We start from the raw sequence: 22,175 nt of genomic DNA on the forward strand, positions 1-22,175 counted from the left end.
AGGTCTGGAGAATACATTTGGAGAGAAAGCTGTGTGTTTAGTTGTTGGATTACTTAGTTTGTTCTAATTGTAAAATAGGTATTCAATATGGATTGAAGCAGGAACATTAATATTTGTAGTCATGATCAGTTAAATCAGAAAATCAGTGTTTACTGAGTGACTCTTACAGCATACTGCATGGCTTTGTTTTGTAATTTTGAGCTATTTCTTTAAATCCATTTTTACTGGGTAGGCACAGTGGTGCATACCTTTAATCCTAGCACGGGAAGACAGGCAAGATCTTTCTTATCTCAAGGCCAGCTTGGGCTACATAGCAATGTCAAGGCTACCTAGGGTTACTTAGTGAGACTCCAAACAAAAGAAAACAAAAGCCCTGTTTTTACTCAGTTTAGAGATGTTATATTTAGAGATTTATTTTCAAAGTATTATCTAGTACAATCTAATCTAAAATACTTGCTTAGTGTTGGGGAACAGTAGGACACACAGGTTAAAAGAAAATCTGGGTGTTAACCAGAGCAGCAATTCACAGCCTCTGGGTCCCAACCCCTCTGGGGGTCACATATCAGATATTTAAATTATGATTATAACAGTAGCAAAACCATAGTTATGAAGTAGCAGTGAGAATATGGTTATGGTTGGTAATCAGCATAGCATGAGGAACTGCATTAAAGGGTCACAACAGTAGGAAAATTGAGAACCACTGAACTAGAGCTTGTTAAATTTTCTTTAATGCTTGATATAAATGTTTTAAATTAACCTTTCCCATAGGGTGCATCATCCTTCTCTGTAAAATAGGGATTCCATACTTTTAGAATTACTATAAACTTGCCATGTACAAAACTTGGTGAAAATGTATGCCACTGGGCTAGAGTCTTAGCTGAGTGGTGGAAGACTGTATAGGCCCTAGGTTGGATTCCCCAGCACAGTCATGCACATTCAAATACATTGGAACACACACACAACGGGGTTAGGAGAGCATGCAAACAAATGTTTATAGCATATAAAGCACCTTCCCTGAAAATGATGCAGTCACATAGTAGTTATGAGTTAAGAGAGACTGCTGATGTTTTAGTATACATCAGTCAGATTGTATTAGTATCACAATCTATACCAGTGTATTCTATAAGCCTTAAAAAAGCTTTAAGCACGTTCATGATAGAGTAGGCTTTTATCATCTTATGTGTATGGGTGTTTTGTCTGTGTGTATGTCTGTGTCCCATATGTATTCCTAGAGCCTTTGGAGGCCAGAAGAGGGATTTAGATGCCCTGGCCCTGTAAGCTACCACGTGGGTGCTGGGAGCCAAACCTGGATCCTCTGCAAGAACAGCCAGTGCTCTTAACTCTTAATGCAGTGCCATTTCTCCTGCCCTAGGAGAAACATCTTTTAAAAGCAGGGTACATTATAGATGTTCTACGAGAGGGAATGATCTTCACATAAGCCTCTTTTGTTGTAAACCGTGGTTGTGCAGAATGGACGTAGTCATGAGTTGTCTGAAGTCCTGTCGTTCTGTGGAGACCCTGTCTCTTCCTTTAAACTAGAAGGAGCTGCCGGTCTCTAATGTGTCTACTTTCTCACTGATAAATAGTTTGTCACTTAAAGGAGAAGAAAAAAAAAACTAGCTATATTTGTCGTTGGTAAAGTAAAATTAAATCTTTGGGAAGCTTAAATCAAATTTGATACATTGATAGCTTCCCAATATTTAATATACTTGCTTAACAATAAGATTGGAGGTGATGTAATAAATTTAATAATTTGAAACAGTAAAGTCTGTGAGCATTTGGAGAGAAGCATAACTCAGTGACTAATGCTTTTAAATGACTAATGCAGAAATATATACAGCTTGTTTACACGAAAGATTTAATGGGTAAGAGACCAACAGATTTTAATATAATAGTTGGAAATGATCAAGGGTATTGGTTCTGATTTCAAGTGGCAGCTGTTGAAGAAATGCAACTTGAATGTACTGTCACAGCATATCCACAGTTATCTGAAAGGGGCATAAAATACTGGCTTTTCAACTGTACATGCAAGACATGTACAGTTTCTACAAGTACTCAGTGAGGACAACACACTATAGAAGACTGCATGTAGGAGATCCGGTGATGCTGCCGGCCTCTGATGAGCCGCACATTGAGCCTGTAAAGACAGTGCCACTCTTTGTAGTTTTGGTTTTTTAATACTACTATTTTTTTTTCATTTAAAGTGCATGTTTAGATTACTTACAAAATAAAACCTTAAAAGTCTTAGTTTTTATTTTTGTATTTTAAATAAAAATACTGTAAACAAAAGTTCTTTGGTAAGTCCCAATAAAATTTCAAATTCTTAGACTCCACGGTCTAGGGCAGTCAACTTAGAATTCAGGTGCAGAGCGTGACATTCTAACTCCAAATGTTTTGCTTTTTAAAGCAATCAGTAAATGCTCTATGAAGCATTTTTCAAATGGTAGAGATAAAATGGGTTTTCTATCATATTTAACATTATTTGAAATGGCTGAAACTTTTCTAAACCTTCACTTTTACTTTCTGTCCTTACAAGGGTACAGAGCTAGTGAGTTACTGGTGCTTGCCTTTGAACCTGACAACCTGAGTTTAGTCCCTGAGAGGGTAGGGTAGAAGGAGAAAACTTACCTCTTCAAGGCCACACAGGTGCCTGGCATGAGTGTACTTCTATACACATACACATACACACACACATTTAATAAGTAAATGTAAAATAAAAGAATAGAACTTAATGTAAAATTAGAGAATAGAAGGAAAACGGAAAAGCAAACATAATTTGTCAAACTGCTTTTATCACTTAATTTTTTCACGTGTATTTCGTTTCTCCAGTAAGGCATAATGGAAAAGAGTCATGGATAATCTGTACTATTTGTGATATCTTATATCTTATATATGGAGTTACTAGTTCATATTTGACTTAAATGGACAGTTTTGCATATTTTGCAGTAACTCAGGGCCACTTGAAGTGTATTTGAAGGCTAATTCTGCCCAGTGGGAACTTTGCATGCTAGTAACAACTGTTTACCTTCTACCATGGTTCAAATATCATGGGTTCTGATTTTCTCTCTCTGTAAACAGATAACCTCAGTGACACTTTAAAGAAGCTGAAGATAACAGCTGCTGACAGGACAGAGGGCAGTTTGGAAGGATGCTTGGATTGTCTGCTTCAAGCCTTGGCTCAGAATAGTAAGTTTCATTGTTTATTCAAATATCCAAACCAAGAACGGATCAAGTCCGCATTGTTTAGAAATCGGTGCATAGTCAGGCACATAACTTGTATTCACATAGTTTGTATGCTTTTGGATCTCTTTCTTGAATGCTGAAATTGTTTGCAGTGTTCTGTCCGCCTACCCAGCCTCCTCCCGAAAGTACTCAAAGCCCAACTGATGGGCAAAGAAAAGAGAAGTTGATTGGTTGTGCTGACATTTATACCAGCCCCACACAGGAGCCATTATGGCTTTTTCCCTATGACACCTACATTAGAGCTTTTATAACAGCAAAATACAAGAGACTAAAACTGTTTATTCGTGAGGAGGAGACAGGAGAAACTAAAGGGGGCTTGAAATATTTAACATTGTTCTTTGTAGCACTTCTCTTTTAGCTTTTAAAAGAGTCTTATTTTAAGATTATGTATTTATGTATAGATTACATTGGAAGGGACCGTCCAGCAGTCATAATAAGCATTTCTCAAAACCTAGGGCCAAGCTTGATGTTCACTGTCTAGTAAATAATTCCAAAGAAAAATCAGGTCATTCTTCACTGACTATCACAATACATTAGTGCATTTGATAATGACAGATTTCTACTCACTCATTTCTATATTATCATAGTGAGTGGGTTTGACTCGAATGCATAAAATGATCTTCAGTTGTTTCCATAACCATACTTCATTGTACTATATTTGTGTATGATTATTCTATTCTCCTTGTGGACTAGCTATGTAGCCTTTGAAGAGTTCAGACAAGAATATATTGTTACTGTTTCAATTTCAAGCACTTAGAGGTGATCTTTCTTTTTTACTTTAGTTTTCATTAAGCTGCCTAGAAAAATGTAAATTAATCGATTACAGCCATGCTTCTACCTCATCAAAAAGAGCACATTTTGAAGCTATCCTGTAATTCACCTGTCACTGACAAGAACAACTTAGAGGAAGAAAGACTTGTTTTGGTTCCCTGTGTCAGTCCATCCTGGCAGTAGTGGCAGGGCAGACTTGTTCAGTGACTAGCAACCAGGAAGTAGAGAAAGGAAGGCACTGGGGACCTCTAAAGGAACACCCTTCATAGTTGACCTCCTTTAGCCAGTTACTGACTCTACAAGTTTCTGCCATCTCCCCATAGCATTGCCAGCTAGTGGACAGGCAGCTTCCACACATGAGTCTGTAGGGCATTTCAGCTTCATACTCTAAATTATACTTTAAAGTTGAGTTGCAGTTACCTTTCCTTTTGATACTGTAACTCTGAGTTTAATACAGAGGTTACTCAGTGAGAATATTTGTACAGTGCTCAAGATGGTAAAGGAAAAAAAAAAAAAAGACAGGAAATGTCTACTTCTATGCTCTCACCTCAGGAGGAAGGAGCATGGATATTCATCATGCTTAGGGAAAGTAAGCAAAACTTGCAATGAGCTTCCTGCTTGTTTTTCAGTAGCCTGCTAGCGGATGCCTTGGGAAGTTCACAGGTGTGAAAGATTGCCATAACCATAGAACGTTCTTTTGAATAGCGCTGGTCTAAGGAACCAGAAAGAACACGGTGACCCGATTTTACAAGTGCTGATGTAGGCAGCTTTACATAATAGCTTACTTCTCTAAGGAAACTGAGGATCAGTCTTTTTTTTGTTGTTGTTGAAGAGTTGTACCGTTATAACCTTCCCTTGTTTCCCATTGTCAGTTCATTTTCTCTTTCTCTCTATGTTCATTTGGGGGAGGAAAAAAGAATTTTTTTAAAGGAAACCATTAGCTTTAGAAACTGAACGATATAAAGATGGTTTCCTTGGTAACATGTGGAAAGTGTGAGTCTTCCTCTGAAAATCATGAAAAGCCAGAGTTGAGGAAGAAAGTGGCTAAGGGAAGCAAAGGTTAAAGCCCTTGTTTGTCAGAAGCCATCTAGGAAAGGGTAAGGCAAGCGAGTGAGTTTTCTGGAGATGCAGGGTCCTCAGAGACTTCATCCCAGGATTGCTTCTCGCTGCTGATACGCCTTTCCCATCACTATTACATAGCCTAATGATTCCTGGGCATTGGCCCATCCTATTGGGCAGATTTCCTGCAGAATCAGTATGAAGATGTACTTTCATATAGTAATGCTGTATAGATGAATTGATGATTTCATAATTCCTGATAATGATTTTGTAGAATTGCTAAATTGATAAAATATCAAGCCCCTAGTAGAATAAAAGCTGCAAATGGAGTTATGTGATTATATTACACAAGCTAATTATTCTAGGATAAGAAAGCAGGCTTAGAGCAAATACTATCAAGGAAAACCTTCCGTCTAGGTTAAAAACGAGGCAATTATCTGGTAACTAAAATTCATAAACTGGGAATAGACAATGTTTTGTAGGTATAAGGTCAGAAAAATAAATGATGGACTGGTTTATCTATACAAAACTAATAAGATACAAGGCAGATGATTTGCCTCTATAAAACTGCTAACTTGTGCCATAAAAATTATTGCTTTAAGCTTATAATGAACTTACGGATCTAGGAGATACATAATGAATGATTTGTCAAATACTAGTCTTAATAGAAAGACATGTAAACATTGCTGTCATAATTCCTTAACCCTTATGATGTGAACTATTGGCTTAATTTCCTATGAACTTATTGAATATAAGAATGTTTAGAAAAATCATGTAGTCGATTATCCTGTTGTGATGGTTCTGTTAGTCCTATGAGGTAGTTTTTAGAGAAAGTATTCATATTGAGAACAGAAATAAAGATTTATTGGAGCTTCTTTTTTGCTTCAAACAGAGGGAATGAGTGGATTTGTTTGTTTTGATTTTTGGTTTTTATTTATTATTATTATTATTATTATTATTATTATTATTTGCATGGCTGACTCTTCCTTTCTCTCTTCTTTTTTTCTTTTCTTTCTGGTTCACAAAGAGTTAACCACCTCTGAGCCTCTCACCTGGCCAGAAAGGAGCCCTTGAGCCAGAGAGAGTATCTCAGAGCCAGAGAGAGTATCTAAGCCTTTTTTTCTTAATCAGCTGCTGCTGTCAGCAGGAGTTAATTACTACAAGCCCTGTGGCCTGTGGCCTTAGAATAGCAAGAGTTAAAGGAACAGAAAATTGCCAGATAGTAAGCAACTTTTGCCCTACAGTTGCAACTTTTTCCCTACAGTTGCAACTTTTGCCCCTACAATCACCACTGCCTGTTGCTGCCTGCCTCAGTATACCCTGGGTGCTGGTCACCTGCACTTGTTAAAAGTTAAAGGTTCAAGAAATATTGTCATGTATGATAGTAGGATCAAATTAGAAACTTGCACGTTGACTTGTTTGAACTTATTTATTGAAAATGGTCTTAGAATGTGTAGTGCACACTCTTGAGGTCATATACCCAAAAAGTGTTTGACAAAACCAACAGAATACGAACAAAAGGCTTCTCAGGAAGATCGTGAAAACGTGTTTCATTAGCAGTCTAAGGTAAAACCTATAAATGCTTTCGTTTCTAACACTACTGAGAAAATTTGATGGAGGAAGCAGTTCTTACAGATGCTCAGTATTCGGCTTAAAAGTTACATCTGTCATTAGGAAGCATATTACTGAAGAAAATATCATTTTGAAGTATCTACAGTGTGACTCTGGAATATTTGAACTGCATATTATAAATATCTGAAAGAAATATCTGAAATTAGATTTTAAAAAAGACATTTTCTTTTTTTTTATTTTTTTTATTTTTTTTTATTTTTTATTACATATTTTCCTCAATTACATTTCCAATGCTATCCCAAAAGTCCCCCATAGCGCCCCCCACTTCCCTACCCACCCATTCCCATTCTTTTGGCCCTGGCATTCCCCTATATTGGGGCATATAAAGTTTGCAAGTCCAATGGGCCTCTCTTTCCAGTGATGGCCGAATAGGCCATCTTTCGATACATATGCAGCTAGAGACAAGAGCTCCGGGGTACTGGTTAGTTCATAATGTTGTTCCAACTATAGGGTTGCAGATCCCTTTAGCTCCTTGGGTACTTTCTCTAGCTTCTCTATTGGGAGCCCTGTGATACATCCAATAGCTGACTGTGAGCATCCACTCCTGTGTTTGCTAGGCCCCTGCATAGTCTCACAAGAGACAGCTATCTTTGGGTCCTTTCAGCAAAATCTTGCTAGTGTATGCAATGGTGTCCGCGTTTAGAGGCTGATTATGGGATGGATCCCTGGATACGGCAGTCTCTAGATGGTCCATCCTTTCATCACAGCTCCAAGCTTTGTCTCTGTAACTCCTTCCATGGGTGTTTTGTTCCCAATTCTAAGAAGGGGCACAGTGTCCACATTTTGGTCTTCATTCTTCTTGAGTTTCATGCATTTAGCAAATTGTATCTTATATCTTGGGTATCCTAAGTTTTGGGCTAATATCCACTTATCAGTGAATACATATTGTGTGAGTTCCTTTGTGATTGTGTTACCTCACTCAAGATGATGCTCTCCAGGTCCATCCATTTGGCTAGGAATTTCATAAATTCATTCTTTTTAATAGCTGAGTAGTACTCCATTGTGTAGATGTACCATAATTTCTGTATCCATTCCTCTGTTGAGGGACATCTGGGTTCTTTCCAGCTTCTGGCTATTATAAATAGGGCTGCTATGAACATAGTGGAGCATGTGTCCTTTTTACCGGTTGGGACATCTTCTGGATATATGCCCAGGAGAGGTATTGCTGGATCCTCCGGTAGTACTATGTCCAATTTTCTGAGGAACCGCCAGACTGATTTCCAGAGTGGTTGTACAAGCTTGCAATCCCACCAACAATGGAGGAGTGTTCCTCTTTCTCCACATCCTCGCCAGCATCTGCTGTCACCTGAATTTTTGATCTTAGCCATTCTGACTGGTGTGAGGTGGAATCTCAGGGTTGTTTTGATTTGCATTTCCCTGATGATTAAGGATGTTGAACATTTTTTCAGGTGCTTCTCTGCCATTTGGTATTCTTCAGGTGAGAATTCTTTGTTCAGTTCTGAGCCCCATTTTTTAATGGGGTTATTTGACTTTCTGGAGTCCACCTTCTTGAGTTCCTTATATATATTGGATATTAGTCCCCTATCTGATTTAGGATAGGTAAAGATCCTTTCCCAATCTGTTGGTGGTTTTTTTGAAAAAAGACATTTTCAAATTATGTTTTTCTAATTAAAATATAATTACATCATTCTTTCCTTTCCCTTTCCTTCCTTCAGCTCTCCCCTTTCCCCTCCTGCTCTCTCATATTCGTTCCGAAATATATAGATAAAACATGTCTTGTCTGTATGCTACTTGGTTGTATATGATTTCAGGGCTGATCCCTTGGTGTTGGTTAATAATATGGAGGCTCTACACTGTGGGGAGACTATTTCTTCTGTTTTCAGCATTCCTTAGGTGCCTCTAGTTCTATGTCTAGGTTTAGGGCCCTGTGAGGTTTTCCTTTTCCATGTTAGCAGATCTGTTGGTGTTGTCTTGTTCAGGTCTTGTTTGGACAGCCATGTTGTTGAGACATGGTGACATTTCTAGGAGACACACAGTCTCACAGCAGACTCCTGCTTCTATGGCCCCTCGAGTCTTTCTGCTCCGTCTTCCCCCGTGTTCCCTGAGCCTTTGGTCGCAGGAGTTGTGTTTTAGGTCAGTCAGCTGAGGCTGGGCATCACGCCTTCATTTGCTTTTCTGTCTCTATTGGTTGTGATTTTCATGATGGTGTCCATCTATGCAAAGAGAAGCCTTTTTTTTTTTTTTTGAGACATTAAAGCTGCACTTATTTGTGGGAATAAGAATAAATGTTTATTTGTTTGTTTGTTTTGAGACAGGGTATCTCTGTGTAGCCCTGGCTGTCCTGGAACTCACTCTGTAGACCAGGCTGGCCTCGAACTCAGAAATCCTGAGTGCTGGGATTAAATGCGTGCGCTACCACGCCCGGCTGAGAATAAATGTTTAGAAGGCACTTAGGCATTAGGCGAGTTTAGAAAAGCGGTGGTTGTAGGTTCTTTGAGATTTATGACCTCACCAGCCCCAAGAAGTTGATTAGTCTTCCAGTATAAGGTGTGATCGATTTCCCAATTGTTGAGAAAGCCTTAAGTCCAGTTAGAGAGCAGTTGGTCACTATATCATACCTTTAGGGTCATCATGCTATGCTGGCCATCGCCATAGTTCATCGCATCATAGTGTGTAGGACTATTGTAAGCTTCCCTGCCCTTGGAAGCCTTCGTGCAACTTCTGGTACCATGAAAGCTGGCTCTCAGGGAAGAGGAGGCTTCCAGGTTAGATAAGGCTCAGATCCTCTGGGTTCTGTGCCCAAAGCACATGGTATCTTCAGCAGTAAGAACTTAACTTCATTCTCCAGGAGACAACAAGAACAATACCTTGTAATGTTTTGGGAGTCTCTTGGACGCCTCTGACAAACAGCTCATACAGGGCTTCTCAGGTCTGATCCTGGGGGTTTTGTTAAATAGTGTATGGCTTAGGGGTGGGGGATAAGCATTGCCACACCAGGTGGGAAAATCCCATTTAAATTATATATATTTATGTGTACTGTGTAATTTTAGGTAAATACCTAGCATGAATCCATATGACCTTTTCAGACATCTTTACCGTCATTTTACCCTCCTTCACAGAAGGAACGGAAGTTCCTAACAGTCATGGCTGTCCTGGAACTTGAATATCTGACTATCTCTGCTTTCTAACTACTATACACCACCATGCCAGGCTCCCTTTTATTAATTCTTGGAGAATTTTGTACACCCATACAATGTATTTTGATCATTTTCGCTCCTGTCCCTCCCCCTAACTTCTGCAGGGTACAGCCTCCCCCAACTTCATATCTTCATTTAATTTAATGATGGAGTCAACTTTGTAGTATCCATATACATATTGGTGGGGGGCTGTCCACCGGAGTGTGTCCCACTTACCAGGAAATATACCCATAAAGAAAACTGACTCTCCCTTCCCTAGTGACCATGAATTACCCATAGCTTCTCAGCTAGGGCTTGGAGCTTGTGAGCCTTTCTTCTTCCATTCTGGATTGTTGGCTGGCAAGATCTTGAACAGATCTTGTGCAGGTAACCACAGTGCCTTGAGTTCCTGAATGCATCAGTCCTGTTGTGTCCTTTTCAATCTATGACACTGAAACATTTCTGCCCGCTCCTTCCCAGTGTTCCCTGAGCTGTGGTGGACAGGAAGTAACACACATGTCCCATTGGTCTCTAAGGATCCCACAGTCACTTGATTTCTGTGCTTTGGCCAGTTGTGAGTTTCTGCATTAAACACCGTTTGCTGTACAGAGAAAGTGCTTTGGTGAGGACTGAGAGCTTGATACTATGTCAGTTTAGCAAAACACTAGTAGGTTCACTGCTGGGGCCAAGGAGGCCCACAGTATTGAGTTCTAAAGCCAGCTAACAGTTCCAGACATAGGTTCTCTTCTATGTATCAGGCATAAATCTAAGCAGACAGCACTTGTTTACCCCTGATAACCTTTGTGCCAATATTCCCACCTTGGGCATATCTCATCTTGCCAGGCCAGTCTTTATTGTAGCTTACAGGGTTAGTAGCTGTTAGGTAGAGGACGATACTCTATTGACTGGCTATTTCATGCTCCTGACATCAGAATTTTTTTTTTCACCTTGTTGTGGATTTCTTCTTGCTTGCCCCACCCTTCACTGGTTTAGTACCTACGTCAATTTTTGAAGGTAAGAATTAGAAGACTTGAATGCTCACTAGAGCACATTTTGCTTAAGCAAGCACTCTGTATAAATCTCTGATCTAAATTAATAACATTCACTCATATAAATGCTTTGATCTCACTTTTTAAATATTTTTAGTAAATACAGGAAGGCCACCAGCCAAGAAATCAGGCTGTTTGTTCTGGTTTCATTTTACTCTGCTTGTAGCTACATGACTTTCAGCAAGCGTTTGCTGACTTCTAGTATGGTTTCACTGTTTCATTCTCGTTTGGGAATTTAAAACAGCGAATAGCCTTTGGTATCCAAATATTTTGGAGTCTCAGCCACCCTGCAAGAGAAACTACTAGTTTAAAGATCCAGAGATGTCCTGCAGCTCATTCTGCTGTTTTTAAACTTCCACCCAGGCTGTAATTCTAAGCACGTGCTTCTGTGCACAAGTTGTTCATGCAGCTTCTCTGAATGTGTGTGTCTTGTTAGTCTTCGCCTGTGGTATGCCTTTAGTAGTAGCAAAACTAGCTTCTGTATAAGCGACTGAAAAGCCAGATATCAAAAGCCCCCCTAAATTTCTCTTAATGAGTGTAGATGTGCTGCTATAAGGAGAAATGGGGAAAAAAAAGTATTGTTTAACTTTTTCATAGCATTGTCTAGAATAAATTTCACTCTTTTTTTTCTTCCCCATTATCAAATGCAGAAATAGAAGCTATTTTCTGTGCAGGCTAAATTCAGTTGTTTATTTTTATTTATGTTACATTTCTTAGTTGTTGTTTCCATGGCTTGTTATATGTTTATGACTGATACTAATGATATAGTACGGTTTTGTTTTGTTTTGTTTTAACCAAAGAAATAGAGCATTTAAGAATATGCGAGGGGCTAGAGAGATGGCTCAGCAGTTAAGAATAGTGTCTGCTCTTCCAGAGGTCCTGAGTTCAATTCCCAGCAACCACATGGCAGCTCACAACTGTCTAAACTCTTCTTCCAGGGAATCTGACAGCCTCAAAGACCATTCCACATTTTTTTTTTTTAAAGAACATGTGAAAGAGGGCTAAAGAGGTGACCCCACAGACAGAAGCACTTGTTGCTCCTGCAGAGGACCCATATGCAGCTCCCAGCATTCACATGGGCCTCATAACCACCCTAAACTCCAGTTTCATGTGATCCAGTTCTTCTGACCTCTGTGGGCACTAGGCATGCATATGTGCACATACATCAGTGCAGGAAAGAACAAAAGAAAAAGATAATGTATGACCATCTCAGCTAAACTAAAGAAGTCAAGCAAAAAGACATGGTAGTTCTGATGAGGTGAGTCTTTAAGACTTCCACCTAATAATTGTCATTAAAACTCCATGCAGCTCACTTAGGAAATAAGATAAACCAATTAAACATATCTGTGCCTTCATCAAAACTAGGAGATAGGTTTCACATTCTTAGGAGAGAAAAGCGTAGCTTACTCAGTTAAAGATACTCTCTTGAGAGATTTTTGCCAAGACTGCATAAACTACCCAACAAGAACAGAACAGGAAACCATGCACCCTAGGGTGAGAACACACCATTTCCTTTTTCTTCAGAGAGTCAACTCCATACTGGGTAGGGCATTTTTTTCGACCTGTGTCTTGGGCTAGATTGGAGTACTGACTGTTTGAAAGTTCATGGGAAACCAAGCTTAGTGGTGCTTGCTTGTGGCTCCAGTTAAAGGCTGGAGGGGGAGGAGCTTCAGGTTGAAGAATCACTTGAGCATGCAAGTGATACATGCAAGGTCCTGTGACAAAGGTGGCACCCAGATCTCACATGCCAATCAAGAGGACTATTATGGGGAGTGAAGGAGTTTCGAGACTCTTGGATGCCTGGTGAAATGCAAGAAGCAAGAAGAAGTTAAGTGACTATAGAAATAAGAATAGCACAAGATTGTAAGACATGCGATACTAATTAATTTTGTGTTAACCATGACCATAATACCAGCCAGAAACAAGAGAGGGAAAGTTGATTTTTTGAATCAGGTTTCTAGAAGGTTCAGTCCATCATGAAGAGGAGGAGGAGGAGGAGGAGGAGGAGGAGGAGGAGGAGGAGGAGGAGGAGGCGGCGGCGGCGGCGGCGGCGGCGGCAGTGATGTTAGCCAAGCAGTCGGAGGGCCAGCAGCAGGAAGGGAAGCAAGGGAGGGCTGGGGACAGAGGAGAGGGGAAGCACGCTGAGCTAGCTTTTTCTTCCCCCCACCTTTGTTCTGTCTGACTCCCACTTAGCCCATGGGGTAATGCTACCCACATCCAGAATGTGTCTTCTCACCCTGGCTCTGTTATCTCTTGAAGCACCCTCTCAGACACTAAGGGGTGCTCCTCTGAGCTTCCTTGATCATTGCAAATTCAGTCAAGTTGTCAGTGACAAGTAACTATTACATACACTAAGTCCTTTTGGTTTGGTTAGACGTGAGAGGTTTTGAAAGAAAGTCTAGGTATTCATCTCAGGTCTTTACCATTACTGTATTTAAGTTGTATTCAATTACTCATTGAATCAAGATTTCTGCTGAGGTATATAAAGAAAAAAGCAGAAAACAAACAAAAAAATCTTAGCTACCGAAAGCATTCTTTTTCCCAATAAAAACGATCTATGAAGCAGTTACCAAAAACAAACAACCCACTGTAACTTTTACTAATATCATTAGGTAAGCTTTTGAAAACATAAAAAGGAAAAACCGAGTCAGAAACTTGAAAACCTAAGTGTGTAAAGACCAGGAAGATATAAAGTTAGGGTTGACCAGAAGAAATGAAAGAACGTGACAAGCACTTAAGAAATTTATAGTAAATTAAATGTGGCTGAAAATATGGGAAAGAAAAGGTTGAAATTAAAAAATAAAAAAGAACGAATCAGAGAAGACATGATTAATATCAAAGATAGATCAGTATCATTTCTGTAAAGGTGATGTAGAGTCCTAAAGACAACCCAGTCAAAGAACACAATACAAAAGATGAACTTCCTACAGATACAGGAAGACTGACCTCTATCAAACGGATTCAGCAGGTACTTGTAAAAAGTGACCTGTCATGTCACAGTGACCCATAGTAAAATTCTTAGGATTTTTAGATTTTATTTTATTTTATAGCGATCATCCCGGCACTGAGTTGTTGTCAGTAAAGACCACGTGAAGCTCTAGTATTCTACGGTTGTGTCATTGATTGAAGTTAACTGATGTCCTCAGTCGTGTGCAGGCCTTCATTATTAGCAGATCTAGTTGCTGTTGGTTAAGGGACACAAATATGAAAGCTCTCTAAGTAAAGAACCCATAACTTTGAGAGTGCTTAGCACTCATGTTAGCATTACAAGGTGTGGCTCCATTCCTCCTGACACGGAGTCACCTGTGTGGGTGCTTCCACCGCTTGGCCTTCAGGAGCTGCCTCAGTTTTCAGTGCTGTGTTAGGTCAACTTCTCTGAAAGGTTGACCCTGGTAGTATCTTCTTACTTGTCCTCAAATGGCCCTTCTGTTACTTAGTAATGGCCCCCAACTCAAAAGCGGTAATGTTAGCCATTTGATTATGCTAGAGAGCCCACCAAGTATCCCCTTTAGATGAAAAGGGAGGGGTTCTCACTAAACAGAAAGAAAAACAATGTATGCCGTTGTTACAAAGGTCCGTGGAATCAACCAACCTTTTTTTCCACCCATAAACTGTGAAGAAGGAAAGACTTATGCTAGTTGCACTGTTATACCTTAAACTAAGCTAGAGAAGAGTAGGTGACAAAAAATAGAAAGGACATTAAATTTGTGGGCGGGAACGTGAACAGAAACAGTTCTAATGGATCACAGTGTATTGTGCCAGATAGTGCTAAGCCTCACTTTATCTTGCCATATAGGCAATGTCCTGTCATCACGAGAGAGAGAGAGAGAGAGAGAGAGAGAGAGAGAGAGAGACAGAGAGAGACAGAGAGAGACAGAGAGAGACAGAGAGAGACAGAGAGAGAGACAGAGAGAGAGAGAGAAGCAAGATATTGTGAGAGAACAAGAGCACGTTGGTATAGCTTTTGCTTTAACTATTCTGTTTTGTTATTATTTATTGCTAATCTCTTAATTATAAGCTAAATTTCATCTTAGGTAAGTGTGTTTAGAGGAATAATGTATATTCTATATTGATGAATCAAGGTACCAGCAGGTATGGAGACTGCTGAACTATCGTATAGTCTTGATAGTACCTTGGCACTCAGGTGATGGAAGACAAGTAACTCAGAGTAAGAGGATGTTCAGCACCCTGACGATGCCATTCATCCACTCATGAAGACTAAGCCCTGTGGTTTTGTTTTTCCTCTCTTAAAATTTGAGACATGGTATTACATTGTAGAACCCACTGTGTAACTCATGTTGGCCTCAAATGTAAGAGGTGCCTATCTTGCCTCAGTCTCCTGAGAATTGGGATTGCAGGGAGATTATAGTCGTGAGGCACGGTAGCTGGTTCTTTGTGGTTTAATAGCTTCTCCAAAGGCAATACTGTCATGTTCAAAACATGAAAATCTGGGTAAAACACAATTAGTGATTTCGTTAGTCTGAGACAGGCTGCTTTAAATCAAAGATACTTATTTTGGCTCTTCACATAGGGGTCTAAAGTCAAGGTGCTTCAAATGGTAATGTCTTCTGTTGACAAAAGACCTGAAGTAGACCGGTATCACATGGCCACATGTAGGGAACATGAGCACGTCTGTGTCTTTACTGGTTATATCTGGGCTGCTTAGTTTTATGTTAACACAGACTGGAGTCAGTTGGAAGGCATAGCCTCAATTGAGCCCCCACCAGATTGGCCTATGAGCAAGCTTGTGGTACATTATCTTGATTGTTGATCAACATAAGAGAGACCCATTCACCGTGGGCAGTGCCATCCCTGGACTGGTAGACCTAGGTCCTATCATAAAGCAGACTGAGCAGGCCGTGGGGAGCAAAGCCAGTGAGTAAGGTCTGTGGCCTCTGCTTCAGTTCCTGCCTCTACATTCCTGCTTTGAGTTTCTCCTCTGACTTCCTTTGATGTGGAACTGTTTTTCTCCCTACATTGCTTCTGCTTCTGACTTAATCAACAGAGGGGAACAAAAAACTACAAATCTCTCTCAAACAGAGGACCAGGAGTTTTTCTACTCTCTGGAATTATATTTTCTTTGGAGTTTTCAGCCAGAACTCCACAAAATGAAAGTCTTGCAACTTTCCCATAAAACTACATTGGCTTGAACTTTCAAATTAGTAATAAGCAAGGAGATATGCCTGGTGCAGTATTTTAGATTCTAATATTCATAGCACTCTTTAAGAATGCTTCTTCGCTAAATGCAGCCCCTTGATTTTATGTCAAACTCCCTTTTCATAAAAAATAAATAAATAAATAAATCAGCCTGAATAGAGTGGATTTGAAAACAAAAATCAACTACTTTAAATACTAAGCCCTTTGTAGTCAAATCAGTTACTTTTGAAGATAGTAAAGACCTATTGTGTTTATTATTTTAAGCTATTAAAATTATTGTTGGATAGTACTAGCAATACGGGAACTTTTTCTTAAGGGAAGAAAATAGAAAATTTATACTGAATGTAATAATGAGGTTCAGATAATTTGCATGACCTTTATTCAAAAACAAATGCTGACTTAAATTAGTACAAAATAATTAAGAATGATAAGAATGTAATAGAGGAAATGTTTATTCATTAATTGGCCTAGGAAGCATAGGTTATATCCTCAAATAATAATATGTACCTATCAAAGTCTTCAAAACTACATTAAATAAAGGATTAATTGTACCAGAAAATTCATTAAAAGGCTGGCCGCTTGGGAAACGCGGCAAGTTTGACTGCACTGCGCTTAACCCACGCCATTACCAGGCGGGCAGCGGGCCTCAGGGAAGCACTAGACACGGCGGCTCGGGGTGAGAAAGGACAGTCTGGGATGTGAGAAAGCTGAAACTGGGCTTCCCTGCCTTCCAGCCCTCCCAACTCACTCCCACCCCAGTCGCTGCTGGAGAACCACACAGAGAAGTCCGGAACAAAGTGTCCAGGATCCACAAGGCCCACAACGGGGCCGGACCACAGGCTCCCAAACTCCTGGACATCTAGGCCCGAGTCACTAGGAGATGGGAGCAGAGTTGGGGACCCACAGACGGGGTGGGGGTGGTGGGGGAATGGGGAGGTCCAGCTTAGCTTGGTGGCGGTGATTGTCCTTAGCTTGGGGCAGTTGTGACTGGAAGCACAGAGAGGTCTTCTATGGGAGAATTAAGCTAAATGGCTTCTCCATGCTCCCCATGGCAGATCTTTTTGAAAGAGACAATCCATGGTTCTAAACTGTTTATTGACTGTTCATCATGGAAAATGGATGGATACCTGTTGCGGTAAATCTCCAACCCAAATATCAGCGTCTAGACTGGGCTGATCTACCGCTACACTACCACCTTCCAAATCTATGAGACCCCTTAGAACTTGTGGTTTCTCCAGGCCCTGTGCTTCTGCTCTGATTTTCTTCCTCCTCCTCCTCCTCCTCCTCCTCCTTGTCCTCTCCCTCTTCCATTTTCTCCTTTTCTCTCAACCTTCTGCTCCACCTTCCTTATTTTCGGTCCAATCATAAGCTCTCCTTTATTTTACAAATTAAGGTGGGAAGCAGGTTTACAGGAAATCACCTGAATGCTAACTCATTCCTAGTTTGCAACCCCTCTCTGGAGAATGGAATTAACATCAAATATAATTAGCCCTAGGGCTAGCCACAACACATACCATACCATACCAGCTCCTCAGGGTGGACCTGAGATTAAATACATTTTTCAGGGAGGAATGCCTGGGAAGGGAGGCTTCTTTGGCAGGAAGCAGGGAGTCGCCTTAGTCTCCGGTGTGTACCTACCAAATGTCCAGGTCTCAGGCCCGCTCTACCTTCCCAAGCTTCCTGGTATGGTTTAACCGTCCCACAGGGAGGTGACTGAGAAGGTAAGGGTGCTTGCTGCCAGCTTTAGTGTCTGGACTTTGGTCTCCAGGATTACTTGGTGGGTGGAGAGAGTCAACTCCAGCAGATTGCCCTCTGCCTTCCACAGTCATGCTTGAGTATGAACACACATGCATGCACACACACAAATAATGTAAATAAAAATTCAAAATTCTCCAGCATTTAAGCATCCAAGTTTTTCATCACTATAGTCATTCATGAGCCTTTAAAATATACTTCTATGAAGTAAGCACTAGTTTATATTCAACATTGTTGATTATGTTTTCATGCTTTAAAAAATGTCATTTAACCTAGATTTGCATAATGAATTTGTAATATCTTGTGAGTTTAGGTATTTTAAGATTTAATAAATATGAATAGAAATCATAGATTAATGTAAAAATTACTTAAGGTTCATAACATTTGCCCTTTAGAGGACTTTAATCTAGCTAGAAAAGCTGGTATTTAAAATTTGGAAAAAAGAATTTGATCGTGTCCTTAATTAATACAAAGCTCTAGATTTTTCATTAAATAAAGCCGAAGGAAACGCTTCATCATAAACATATGTTTCATGCTAAGTCGATGAAAGCAAAGCCACTCCGTTTCCCTTGTTCCTTATTTACTACGATTTTAATTTTCTTGAGTTATAAATGTATGCAGATATTATCACCAACTGTAAAATTGTTGAAATGGGAAAATAATGGAAACATTGAAATAACCGTAGAGAAAGAAATGAGCTTTGGGGTTGGGAATGATCGACATAACTGATCCCAGCAGGCAGGAGTCAGGCAGGGAGATGGAGTTGGAAGGGAGACGGCACTGTTATTATACCCAGGTCTTTTCTCAAAAGAAAAAGAGAAGGATGTTAGCTCTTTCCCTAAAGTAGACAAAGTGAAGGAAAGATAGCTTTGACATGCGAAGGATCCAAAATGACAATTGCAGGAGCCCACATTCATAGGGTGATTTTATCTAATGGATACACAAGTCAGATATATGTTTTTAACCGAATATAAGACACACACACACACTCACACTGTGGGGGCATATGATAAGATCTTGATGAAAACTGCTAAGGCCGAAGGCTTAATTATTCCTCACTCTCTTCCCCACCTTTGTTTTGAGATAGGATTCATGTATCAAAGGTTGGCCTGGAACTTGCCTTGAGAGCCACCCTTTACCTTCTGACCCTGCTGTCTCCTGCGTGTGCTGGATCACAGCCTCCCTCTCCTTCTTAGCTTGTAATGTTACAGGATTGAATCCAGAACTTATGCATGCCAAGCAACACTGCACCAGCTCAGCTACATCCCAGACTTATGCGACTTATTCTCAGCTCCATGGTTGTGGTCATTTTGCTCTATCGTAAATCAGCCATACCGGAAGAAATATAAATATCCCATACCGTTTTGGATAGTAGATCAGTTTGTCCTTACATGATAACTCTGATTTCCTTTCCTATGCTTCTCCAGATCTTCCAGCCCACCCACTTCTCTCTCAGAAAACAAACAGGCTTCTATGGGATAATATTAAATACAATAAAACAAAAAGTAACATTAGGATTGGACCAAACAAAAGGAAAGAGCCTGAGAGAAAGCACAAGAAACAGAGACCACCTGCTCACACACTCAGAAGTTTCATGAAAACACTGATGTAGAAGTCATAATATATACACAAATAAATAATAAGATTAAAAGGGGGAGCCTGACATGGCATTGAGATAAGGAGCCTCTAAACATGCCATTGAGTATCTCACAGTTTTAGTAATATAAGGGTCATGTGCAGATATCTAGGCTAATATTTATGTTGGGCCATTTAAAATGGGAGATCTTTAGTTAGATTCCTTTTGTGAAGTAGAATAGTATTTAATCTTCTCCATTGCCACTTGAAAAGCAATGTATGGTTCTCTTGAGTTTTAAGAAAGCTGGCTTAAGTAGAGTGAAAGTCTATTTCCTTTTTCTTATTCTGTTGTTATGGGCTGCCCGGGCAGCGGCAGAGAATACTGTTCAGAATGTCATGGGCCTGCACATCAATTATTCATGTCTAGAATAAGAAGCAGTCTGCTTCCTGAATGTAGGTGGACCTATTCAGATATTAGGAAATAGTTCAAGTACAGACGAGTTCATTTTGTGCTACAGTGCTGTGGTCAAATGTTGAGTACATATTTTAAGGTAGATTTAGAACATTTCTGTATGGTCATATTGTGCTTTTATGAAGCATATATGTACATCCGTAGTCCCCTTCCCCATTTTCAAGTTTCATACCACAGTGTTTGATGCAGCTAAATAAATAATCTTTCTGTAAGAGGCTAAAAGTTGATTATTTGATATGGAAACTAATAGGTAAGTGAAAAATTATAATTTGTCATCAGAAATGCTATACTTGATAAATGTTTAATACCTGGTGGAGATACACTTATTAGCTGCTGTTAAAGTAAAATTGACTCATATCAAAAGGGAATACTCATAAAAGAATGGAAGGCAATCGGAAATAATCTGACTTTTGCAGTTCAATAAAAATTTCAACTCTTTAGCCTTGGAGTTTTTTTCTTTTAATCATGTTATATAACGCTAGATGTAGTTGCTCTATGTAACACAGAATGAATTCATTTTTATTCTTCTTATATTCTAAATGACTCTTATAATGCAATACTAGTTGAACCAATACTTTGAGTTCATGAACATTTAAATTTTTTAATATTACTTTATTTCCCCTTTGTGTTAAGCACGGAAAACAGTATAATCTGAATACAATTTCTCCTCTTAGGGTTCCAGTGCCTCTCTTCCTCCTCCTATCCAGATCCACTCCCCTTTTGTCCCTTATTAGAAAAGACTGGGCTTCTACAGAACACAACAAAATAAAATACAGTAAGATAAGACAAACTATCACATCAAAGTTGGACAAGACAAACAACAGAAAGAGAAGAGCCCCAAGAGAAGGCACAGAGTGAGGGACCCAGGTGTTTGCTCCCCCAGGGGTCCTGTGACAGCACTACCCAAAGCTGCAGCACGTGTGCAGAGCGCCTGGTGCAGATCCGTGCAAGCTCCATGATTGCTGCCTCGGTCTCCGTGAGCTCTTAGCTCAAGTGATTTTTAGAGGGCCCTGTTCAGAGAGAGAGAGATATATATAGAGAGAGACAAACTATATATATATATATATAGTTTTGTTGTTTTTTTAAAATTTTCACTCCATATTCCAGCCCCTGCTCCCCCCCCCCCCATAGCTTCAAATTTAGTTTTTGCACCTGTGAGCCATCAAGCAGTAGTCGGGATTTGAACCAGGGCCCTTTGGATCCGCAGTCACTGCTTTTAACTGCTGAGCCACTGCTCCAGCACTGGACTGCTCTTTTAATAATGCAGTTCAAGAGTTTTGCTTAACAATCTAGTAGGCATTACGTCCCATGTGGTGATTGGGCATTTGAAAGGGCAGCTAACTATTCGAAGTTAGCTCTCATCTCAAGTACTTAGTTATAAAAAAAATTAGTTACTTAATTTCTTTGATCATATAATGAAGCGGTTAACATAAATATCTATTAAACTTACCTGCCTGCTTGAAAACTTCACGTGACTTAAAGCCCACATTCTATTTTTATTGGAAAGTGTGGTGGTGTATATGAGCATGTCCTGCCAAGGCTCAGATATTTGAATAGTTGGTCCCCAGTTGCAAGTGCTAGGGGAGGTGGCTCACCACCTTGCTGGATGAGGTCACATTGTGGGGAGAAGGAGGTCAGGGTTTGAGAGTTCATTGCTTTGCAGCATTTCTAGGCCACACGTGTTTCCTGCTTGTGACTAAGGAGGTGTGGTCTGTTAGTTACTGATTCCGCCACACGTCTGCCCGTGGCTGCCATGCCTCATCTACATAATCCTCTGGAACCAGGAGGCCAAATAAACTACATTCCCTAGGTTGCCTTTGGCTGTGATATTTTATCCCAGCAGTAGGAAAGTAATCCACACTGAAATCAGAGTCCTGGGCTGGTAGGTGCGACTTCAGCATTCTCACGCATGGGGTTATTTGGAAAAGATTCTGATTTAGTATTTCTCAGGTTAGCGCCTAGAATTTGCATTTCTAGTAAGTGTTAGGAGGATGCTAACCTGTGGATCTCACAGTCACAAGATTAAAATGTAGACAGTTATCTTTCAGTAGGTGCAGCTGCATAGAGATCTTTATATAAAACATTTTGTTTTAGATACTTCCCTCATTTGAGCATTTACAAACAAACACGTCAAAAGCCAGAGAGAGGTACCAGTGTTTGTAATCCCTGCACTGGGGAGGTGGAGACTGGCCTTCCCCGCTAGAGCTTGCTGGCTAGCCAGTCTAGCCTGTTTAGCCAGAGATAGGCCCTTCTACACACTAACAAATGTAGACCTGTGGATGGCACCCAATGAATGATACCAAAGGCCATTCTGTGGCTTCCGTA

The 22,175-nt window shown here is 40.0% G+C and overlaps 1 protein-coding gene across 4 annotated transcripts in view; it reads left to right on the forward strand.

Moving 5' to 3' along the window:
- The window catches only part of Rap1gds1 (Rap1 GTPase-GDP dissociation stimulator 1), a 152,424-nt gene that overhangs the window by 22,115 nt on the left and 108,134 nt on the right, over positions 1 to 22,175 (forward strand). For all 4 annotated transcript variants that reach the window (XM_021157708.3, XM_021157709.3, XM_021157710.3 and 1 more), the window contains exon 2: positions 3,079 to 3,186. In XM_021157708.3, the coding sequence (XP_021013367.1) occupies positions 3,079 to 3,186 (108 nt within the window). The remainder of the gene's footprint in view (positions 1 to 3,078; positions 3,187 to 22,175) is intronic.

Source organism: Mus caroli, unplaced genomic scaffold, assembly GCF_978045245.1.
Source record: "Mus caroli unplaced genomic scaffold, Mus_caroli_1 scaffold_3, whole genome shotgun sequence".
Classification (NCBI taxonomy): domain Eukaryota; kingdom Metazoa; phylum Chordata; class Mammalia; order Rodentia; family Muridae; genus Mus; species Mus caroli.